Below are 10309 nucleotides of genomic sequence, written 5' to 3'. Positions count from 1 at the left end.
ACCAGAGCGTGCGTTCTCTGAAGAAAACAAAGCCGGGTTCAAATGCAGAAAATGTCTTCAGGAGGTCGACACACATGGATGATCTCAGAGGAAGAAGCTCCAAAAGCATGATGGACGCCTCCTCTCAGACATTTTGAGCCCTGATCTAGTTAGAAATCAACCCCGGACGCTCTTCTCATCCATGGAGGAGCAGGCCGACGTCCATCGGGGTGGAGGTTCATCCTATGGGATGACAGCAGACAGGAACAGAGGGCCGGGGCAGCTCCTGTTCAGCACTGGGGGCTGTGACACAGCTTCCAGATCTCGTCACGCCGACAGCAGATCCTCTGCTAAAGGTTAACGTTTTCCTGAAATGTCAGTGAGAGGAGCTTCGGCCCGCCAACATCTCACTGGCAAGTTTTAGAAATCCTTTCTGTGAATCCGATCTGCAGCAGCACCGTGTCCTGTTCCAGGTCAGGCCGGGTCAGCCCCTTCTCTCATTGTCAGCGCGAACGCCGCGTTGGAGCAGCTTTCCGTGGTCGTCACCCGAGATTCTGAGGAGCAGCCCGCTAGTTGTGTCGTTTATGCTGCGGTCGCTGTGACCGGGAGACCCTCAGATGTTTTCCTGAACACAGAACTCCATAGAGAAACTAGAAAGAAAAAATGCAGCGTTGAATGATCAAAGTTGAGCATAAATAAAGTGAAAACAGCACAAAAACAAAAGGCCAGCATCAGGTATGGAACCGGCAAAGCAGTGCCCCAAAGAACAGGACATGTAATCCTGGAATATCTTGAAGGTCTTCAAGGATCTGAAGGACCAAAAGTCACAGCTGGAAAAAGCTGAAAGAGCTGAACGTTTGAATAGTTGGATGGTTAAAATAGCTGAAACATTGTAGGAGGAGTTAAGGAGAATAAAATGATGGAAAATACTAGAATAAAGAAAGAGAAACAGGAAAACAATGGGTTGAAGGGTTTATAGCTTCAACCAATAAGAACGGAGAGCAGGTGACGGAGGTTTTTAGGAGAGTTGTGTCATTAAAGGACCTGCCAAAGGGCCGGTTTGTGAAAGGCAAATGTTCTGTTGGAGCAGCTACCGTGACCCGGCAGCCCTCTGGAGCACAATAACAAACACCAGAGCCCTGCAGCCCGCCGCCGCCACGCCACCGAGCTGACCCCGAATGCTTGGGGGGGATCTCACAGCTACCTGACTCCAGTTTGGACCTGGTTTCAGGGCTTCAGAGGCTCAGAACACTTTAGCTTTGACCTTTGACCACCTGATTCATCGGCGCCAGCGGCGGACGTGTCCAAGCTGCTCCTGCTGCAGCGGCATCAGCGACGGCCGTTTGACTGCACGTCCTCCATGCAAACACCAAATGTTGACTCTCCGCTCGCTCCTCACAGAATCTAAAGAATTTCCAAATGTAAAAGCTGTTCTCTGATGCTCTGCATGATCACCAATGAGAAGTGGGGGCACGGCTTTGCCCGGCTCTCACTGCAGGACCTGGTCTCCTTAGGGCATCTCCCTCCTGCAGACCTACAACTCCCATTGGTAAAGCAGAAAGGTTCCTGCACCGCCGTGGACGCGGATCATCCTGAACGTGACCTCCTGACCCGCTGCCTCGGCTTTCCTTCCCCCACGTGACGGGGCTCTTATTGCAGGCTGTGCAACGAGCGGTGGGAGGTGGTCGTCCACGCCGCCTCCTGCAGAGAGAAACAACGGGATGAGGTCACCTGCTGGGGTGGAGACGGCGCTGTGGCGCACTGACAGAAACCTGCAGCGCGCTGAAAAACACGCCCTAACGCTGCTTACAGCTCGATTCCGATGATGCTGAGATCATCAGAAGAAATAATGCCAGACGGGGCGTCGTCCCTTCATTTCTGATAATGGACACCTCCTCTGGCATTATCCCGCTTATGTCATGTTAATTATGAATGAAATCAATATCATATGAATTACTTGGTCTTTAATCTTGTTATTTTCCAGGTCAAAATTGTTTTCCACAAGAAATGGAAACCATTTGATACGAGGTGTGACCTGTTGTCATGGTAACCTGCAGCTGGCTCTGCTGCCTCTGGCGTATGAGGACCAACCAGCGGAGGAAACGTCCCGTTCAGTGAGAAGGTTCACCTCTTCACGTTTCTTTTATTCAGACGATGAGGGAAAAGTAGTTTCTAGATCGCTTCAATTTATTCTGATGAATTTATGAAATGTGGATCAGCAAACGGTTTCTTTCATTAATTATGAATAAAATCATTTATAAACACGGATTTACTCTGCATCAAGTAAGAAGGTCATTGTTCCTATTCCTGCTGGCCATCGATTGGACCATGGAAACATCAACCATGAACCAGCAGAACGGTATCCAGGGGACTCTTTGTCCTGGACTGGACCTGGACTTCACGGGTGACCTGTCCCACACGCCGACACAGATGCAAGATACGACCTCAATGGTTGCAACAACACCCTCAAGGCTGGGGCTCAACATCAATCGAGTCACGGTGAACATAGCAAACAAGGCTCCAATCGGGCTGGACGGCGAGGCGCTGGAGGAGGTGGAAAACGTCATCGTTGACAAGCTGACGTAAAAGTATGCATCGAGCTACATCCCATCAGCTAAAGAACGTATGGGGAGCAGATCTGACTCTCAACACCACGGTAAAACCCACACTGAGACGTGGAGGACTACTGCTAAGCTGATGAAGAAACTCCAGACCTTCATCAACGTCTGTCTGAGGAATCCTGAAGGTGGGCTGGCCCAACATCACCAGCAACCAAGAGTTACGGGAGAGGACGGAGCAGCAACCAGCTGAAGAAGACGTCTCCAAAAGACGATGGCGATGGATTGGCCACACCCTAAGAAAACCTGCATCCAGCAGCAGAAGGAAAAGGGAAAAGGGGGAGACCGAGGACCACGTGGCGCAGAGAGCTGGAAGCAGGGCTCAAGAGCATTGGGAAACATGGGGAGAGCTGGACCAACTCGCCCAAGACCGGTCTGCCCGGAGACCTCCTGTTTGTGGCCTTTGTCCCAGGCGGGGGTAACAGGCGAAAGAAGAAGAAGGTAAACAAGACAGAAAGACTGACCTTTTAAACTTAAAGTCAGCACTTGTTGATGGTAAAGTGGGACAAAGATACTGTCACGGTGGCGCAGTGGTTAGCGCTCTTTCCTTACAGCAAGAAGGCCCCTGGTTGGGGGTCCTGAAACAGAATTGGGGGACCTTTCTGTGTGAAGTTTGCATCTTCCCCCTGTGCACTGTCCCAAAAACGTGTCCCACTAAAGTGTCCATAAGTGTGATTGGCTGTGTGATTGTGGCCCCGCCTTCGCTCCGGCAGCCCGGTGACCCCGAAAGGGACAAAGCGGGTTTACAAGAGAAAGGAATGGAGGTCAGGTCCATCAGAGACATTTGAAGAACAGAGATCTTTTCTTCTGTTGTGACAAACTGTGGTTTTAAATCAAATTGATGGTTGATTTTACTCTAAAACTTACTTTATTTCCTACAATCCAACCAGACCGATCTGTCTGAGGTGAGTTGTTAATTGAATCAGCCTATACCATTATAAAATTGTTTCAAATTAGATCAATCGATTATAATCAATATTAAAAAATACCATCTGGATTAAGGTCCAGTAGGTTTAATTGATTATAGCATAAAACCGACCAATCATAGCAACAACACACATGTGATGTCATGAACACGGATCAGTCCATCATTCCAGTCCAATGTGTGGACAGACTTTGAATAAAGTCATGTGACCATCCAGGGTCTAGAATGTTCTAAGAATGTTCCCTTTGGATTCTTTGGATGTGGAAAAACAACAGTGGTGAACTTTAGGAAACTAACATGTGAATGGATTTGACATTCATTCTAGTTTACTTGTTGGTTTGGACACAGATTTCATTTAACTTGATGATCTGGAAGAAATCCAAGAATCTGGAAAACTGTTCAGTAGCAGGAATTTCTGTCTGGAAGTTTGGATGAAGAGGATCTGGATCTACTTTAGGGCAGAGGATCGGATCCAGTCGGGTCGTTCAGATGAACCGATATCAATTATGAATCAGATTGTTGGTAAAATAAATAATTACGCCACTGCTAGAAATATAAAAAACCAGCAAACATGATTCATAAATGTATAATGATTGTTTTTCATGATGTTAACTTTGCTTTAGCTACACTGAAAGACCCTTTGGGGTTGGACACAAAGGGATGAAGGTGGACGTGGCCCCCTGTAGACGCGTTTGCTGGGCTGTTTGGGATTAATGGCTCTGAAGGGCAGTCATGGGAACAGCTCGGCACATGCTCTGCTTGTGTAACATCAAGTTTTAGCACTTTGGCCCTGAAACAGCAGGACTCCGTCAGAGGGGCCGGTCTCAAAGGTTTTCTGCTGGAAGATGACCACAAACTATGTGACCCCTTGTTCAAAAGTAATGGGATTACTTCTGCGTCCCTTAGATTACATGTAATGCGTGGCTGCGTTGACGTTGATGTTGGTTGTGGGAGTAACGGGACGCGTTACTCCTTGACAGCGGGATCAGGTTGTTGTGTAATCCAATAAAGTCCAGTCCGCGTTTCCCCTCAAGCCCATCTGGATCTGGATCAGGGTCTGTTTATTGGCGGAGGCTCCTGCAGGACCGACTCACAATCTGCCTCTGTTTGTGCGGGAAGGAGAAAGTCCCGGCTCCGCTTCGTGTGTCCTCCCGCGGCGGAGGGGCGTTCAGGGGGCGAACCCGACCCAGGATTTACTGCGGTTTTTTTGGAGTGAATGTGGGGGGGTGGGCGCGGAGCAGAGCGTCTGCCGCTATCAAAGTGTGTGTGTGTGGGGGGGCTCCTTAGAAGCTTCGCACTGACAGAGGAGGGGTTCTGAAACCGAGCCTGGAAACCCATTTTCACGGCTTTCTTCAAACGCCACCGTTTGGCTCCGTGCGGCGTTTGGAGGATTTTCTCCAGGTGTCCGTAAACGTTACGCCACAACAGCGAATCTGCGGCTGCAAATCACCCCAAACCGATTAACGCCGCCGCGCGCGCGTACGTGCGTCTCTGAACTTTTCCGGAGAGGGGGCCCTGCAGCCACGCGCTGGAGTTCAAGTGTCCAGGACGGGAGGGGGGGCAGAGCGTGGCAAACCTCACCCGTGGCCTGGAACAGAAGCCGAAAAGCCCCGCGAGCTTCAGCGCTATTTAGCTTAGTTACAGAGCTAGCATAGCAGCTAGCTCCCGCTCCGCAAGTTTCTTTCCTCCCCCCTCACCGGAGGCCCGCATCCGCGAATGAACTCTGATAAACTCCGCAGAAGCGGACGTCAGAGACCGGCGGGCACGCCCGCCAACTGGGCTCGTGCCGGCGCCGGTTCCCCGCGCAGTGACGAACCTCCAAACCGCCACGTTAGCTGGTTCGACTGAACACGCTGGACACGTTCCCCGCCCATTTCCCCGGGATGTTTGTTTACTTTTGTTTACGCCTTTGCCCATGCCGCAAAGCAGAAGCAGCCGCCTGAACGCAGACCGTCGAACGAGCCGACCCCGCTCAGGAGCTGCGCCCGCCCCGGCTGGAGAAGCGATGTGGCCGCGGATGTCGGGCTGGGTCGTGGCCGCGCTCTGCGCCGCGCTGCTGGGCTGTCATCCGGCGCACGCAGACAGTAAGTCAGCCTTCTCTCACCAAGCTCACGGTTACCTTCTCCGCGGCGTGAAGATGAGCGCGAGGCAGCTCCACCTGCACGCCAGAGCGACAGAGACACGCGCGGGGATGGTTGTTCACGCGCACACAGCCAGGAAAAACGCACTAAAAAGTTTGTTGCGGGGATTCCGAGCTGCAGAAGAAGTTGATGTGCTGCAGGTTTTATTAACGTATTTTTAAGAACTTGAATTATTATTACCACATTAAAAAACTCAAAGAAAAAACTATTATTCAATAAGAATAATAAATAAATGTGTTGGTGAATTTAAACTATGACTAGTATTATAACCCTCTTGTGTTTATTTCTGACGTGGACTCATTTTTTAGCATTTTTGTAGTCAGTCAAATTGCTTCCAAACATTCACATTTGTATAAGTTATTCACTTTTGTTATACAAAAACATTTGAGTTGATATGAATTTGTCATCTTATCTATCAGAAACGCTCGTCTCCATAGCTGTTTTGAGAAAAGCAAAGAAAAGCATTTAAAATGTAAAACAAAAATGTTTTTAGTTTTTAACTTTTAACTTTCTTTTTATTAACATTGTTTGGAAAATTTGCAGAATTAATGGCTAAAATCAGACTATAATGACATTCTACTGCTAAATTATTCTCCTTTGAATGATTCTGATCCCAGCTGCTACAGACAGGACAGCAGAGGAGCTTCAGGATGGAGACAAACTTGTTTTTTTGGTAAACACGGGGACAGCGGCAGCGTTTGTGGATCATAGCTAAAAATGAACCCGTTATGTTCTGATGTGGGATGATTCCCTGCATAACCGGATCCCAGACGGCCCTCTGTGGGCTGGTTTTGTGTGTCTGAGCGGCGCAGACTGGCTTCTGGTCAGGGTGATATTGGCATGTAGAGATTTTTTGTTTTGTTAGTGATGGAGGCGCGATAAGGGGATGCTGCAGCAGCAGGACTGTTGCAGCGGCGGCTGCTCTGGAGGAGCGAAGGTTAGCCCTTATCAGCTGTGAGGGTCTGCACCCGCTGTAAACAGTTTTTGTCCCAATTAAGTAAGTTGTCTGAGAATTCAGTGGAATTAGTGGCTTGTGGCTTCAGATTGAAAGCTTTGGCTTGTTGCTGCGGTCGGTGCAAAAGTGGAACAATAAGCCTGCTTTGCAGCGCTGCCCCCCCCCCACACGTCCCCTTTTATTCACCAACCGCAGTGATAAGCATGAATGAATGCATTCGGACATTTCTGCTCACAGTCACTTAAAGATTACTCGCAGACTTTGTCTGATGGAAGATATGGTGAAATAGTTTCTGGTGTAAAGGGATAGAAATGTGAATTCTTTGGATAAAAGAAGAAACTGAATTTTTCTTTTTATTTGTGCTTGATAATGTCCACGTTGACTTGACTTTTGCTGTGAAATAAACCACTTGAACAGAAGAATATGTTTGTTTGTTTTTTGGCCTGAACGCTTAAACCGGCTGAGCTTCGCTGCCGCCGTGCCGCATGTGGAAACGCCGTGGCGTTTCTGACATCTCTAGAGGAGCTTGTGGTCAGATGGAGCCGTGTCATCCGCCCCGTTCCACACAGTCTGGAGGCAGAAAGCGGGTCGTGTCAGGCGTGTGCTGCTCCTCACACCTGAACAGAGACCTGGACCTCACAGGGCTGGTTTCATAAGCTGGATGGGGGCCATGGAAACTTTCACTTCATAAAGGCGGCTTAGCGTTTATTCAGCGTCTGTGTGAACAGAATTCATTTGTTCGGCTTTCATGTTGGAGCAGCGTTTTATCCTTTCAGCCTCTTGCAGTTTGGATGTTTTCGTTGTTGTTGGATCTGGTTGGATGTAAAAAAACCAGTACCACGTTTACCTGGTTTTTGTTTGTGACTCTCAGCATTTTCGTGGTTCCATCACAGTTCTTGGTTGTGTTGTGTTTTTGTTGTGCACGCCAGGGGTTTTGTGGACCCCCAATCGACTCAGATTGTGGCCTCGCTTTCAGAACTCTCAAGTGAATCGGACATGTGTGCAAACGCCTGTAAAGTGCGGCGAGCGTCCTATCAGATGGCAGGCTGGTATTCAGAAGGTTCCTTCAGATGAAGCTCCGTGGATCAGCGGCGCACACGTGACCCTAAGCCTCGCCGTGTCAGGTCTTAACCCCTGACCCGGTGCCTCCGCGGGATGGAAATCTGCTTGTTATTGTCCCTTCGCGCCTCGGAGGTAATAATTAGCTCGCTGACATTCTTGTCATTAACACCCACATGAAATCAAAGTTCTTTGACGAGTGCAGATGATAACCTGGACACGCTTCACAGACGATCCTCACGGCCTTCCCAGGTCATCGAAAGACGCCGCCGTCATGTTTTCTGACACACAAACCGTTTTTTTAAAAACCTTGGTCTTTATTTTTCCTCCTGCTGTTTTGATCTCGACTTAATTCTCTGGAGACGATGATGCTTCAAAAAGTGTTTTATCTCAGAATCGGCCTCATTTAAAATCGTTTTAAAGTTCCTGTAGATATTATTAAAGTTTAAGCAATATTAGTGATCAATATTGCAATGACGATATAAATTGTAATACATGAATAAACAATAAATCAACCAAAAACATCAATTCCATCTGACTGCAACAGTTTAAATAAGAGTCAACATACCTTAAATTATGCTCCAAATGACCCTCACTCAAAATAAGGAAAATACCAGCCAATAAACTTTACGACAATGTAACTTGTCATTTCAACCAGAAAATATTATGTTTGTAAATCATACGTGAATGAATCCTGTCGATTTGTACATAAAAATAATGAATTTAATAGTTTCATTTCAATCATGTTGATCCAACATGACACATTAAATTGGATTATGCCTGTAGATAACCTGACGGTGTCACGAGGCCTGGGGAACGCTCAACGTCTGCCTGAACGCTGCAGAATGTTGACCCCGCTGCTTCATCCCTCCTCCTTACCTACAGTGTATTGATGGACAGATTTTTTTTGCTCATCTTAGTGTCAGATTTTCACCTTTGATGTAACATTCGTCTTTCCAGCAGATCTGGTATAATTGTTACAGCTTAAAATAATAACTTATTCAAATCAGTGCTTGTATCCCCCACCTTTTCACCTTTCTTCCCTTTACTCTCTTCCGTCCCCTCCCCTCACATTCTTCCCCTCTCCCTCCCCACACACACTAAATGTAACAAATAAATAAAAAATAATACGACAAAAAGGGGTTTATACAAATCTACACTCTAGTTTCTCGAAGCTATATAACCTCTTTTTGTGATAGTAAAACCTGTCCAACACAAAAAGCCTTCAGCTCTAATCTGTTTGCTCAGCTGTTGGACAGAACAAGTTTGAGAAAAGAAAAAAAAAAGAAGAATGTTGACCCCGCCCACGTTGAGCCCGTCTTCTTCTTCGCATTTTACAAGTTTCCATGTGCAATATTACCACCTCAGGGAAGTTAAGGAGAGTCTCATTTTGGTGAACCAAAATCTTTCAGATTAGTGAGCAACAATATTAAGTAAAGTTGGGTCCAACTGTAGTATTTAAATTGAATCAATTTAAATTTATTAGGTTGAACCTAAATACATTAAGTTGACCCAACAGAGGTACATTAAGTAGGACCAATATCAGCGTTAGAAATAAGGGGGAAAAAATGGTTGTCCTCTGGACAACCTGGCAAGTAATATTTACTTGTCCTCCCCAATTCTGGGGTGTTTTTTCGATACCAATATTCAACAGCAACCAAACCTACTCAGATGTCAGTACTTGCATCTTTATTTCTTCTATACATCTAATATCAACTGCCTCTTATGATGGACATTTAAAAAACTCTTTAAATAATTAAAAACAAACATTTTACTAAATATTGAAGCATCTGATTACACAAAGTATTGCCATGTAAATCAAATACTCTTACGGTCAAATGAAAATACTTTATCTTACCCTATAATGTATCAGAAAATCGATTACATTAACCAACACTGTAACCTAATGAGTATTTTTAAAATTCAGAACACTTGTATGGACTGGGACTAGTAGAGTATTCCAAATATAAAGTAATATTTATATGTGATGAAAAGTTATATGATATAACATGTATTTCAAATAAACACATGTGTAAATGATACCATGTTTCCATTGTGCTGCAGTAGCAGTGAAGACTAATATCCCTGATCTCTTAAACACGACATGCAGGTGCAATGTTGTCATTTTGCGATGTCTTCAGGCGCACTCGGTTCGTACGTAAGTCACGTGGTTTTATCTTAAAAAGTCGGACTTCGGTTTCCCAAAAACTTTTAAAAAATAGTCGAAAAATACCAAAATGTTGAATAAAAGACCAGGTTGTCACACGAACAACCATCAGGTTCATTTTTGGTTGACCTCCTTGAAATCTGGTTGTCTCGGACAACAGGATAACCGCTTATTTCCAACGCTGAATAAGATTCATGTTTGATCAAGTGAAGCTATCTAATCAGGTGGAAATCCTTTCCATCATTTTTTTATCTTCATTCGTTGAGTGTACATGGAGGCAACCATCCAACATAAAAGGCTCCATCCGATTGATCAAATCCATATTTAAGCATATTTAAGGCAACCATTCATTGCAATTTTCGCCGTCTTTTGCGATATTGCTCAGCTTGATATTGCGACAACGATAAATTTGCGATTCATTGTGCAGGCCTACTTCCTGGGATCATTAAATGAGAATGAAGCGTT

General features: G+C 46.1%; 1 protein-coding gene across 3 annotated transcripts in view; it reads left to right on the top strand.

The window, feature by feature from the left end:
• Nucleotides 1-1617: 1617 nt before the first annotated feature.
• The window catches only part of insra (insulin receptor a), a 42732-nt gene continuing 34040 nt past the window's right edge, over nt 1618-10309 (top strand). The window contains exons 1-2 of one of the 3 annotated variants that reach the window (XM_078934978.1): nt 5013-5360; nt 5452-5606. In XM_078934978.1, the coding sequence (XP_078791104.1) occupies nt 5528-5606 (79 nt within the window). In that variant the 5' untranslated portion in view covers nt 5013-5360; nt 5452-5527. Of the gene's footprint in view, nt 2102-4599; nt 5607-10309 lie in introns of those variants that run through there. The other 2 variants (XM_078934979.1, XM_004079529.3) reach the window with 2 other exon arrangements.

This window comes from Oryzias latipes, chromosome 17 (assembly GCF_053564925.1).
Source record: "Oryzias latipes strain Hd-rR chromosome 17, Olatipes_Hd-rR_3.1".
NCBI classification, from domain to species: domain Eukaryota; kingdom Metazoa; phylum Chordata; class Actinopteri; order Beloniformes; family Adrianichthyidae; genus Oryzias; species Oryzias latipes.
Note: the sequence above shows the minus strand (reverse complement) of the source record. Positions and strands in the feature narration are given on the sequence as shown.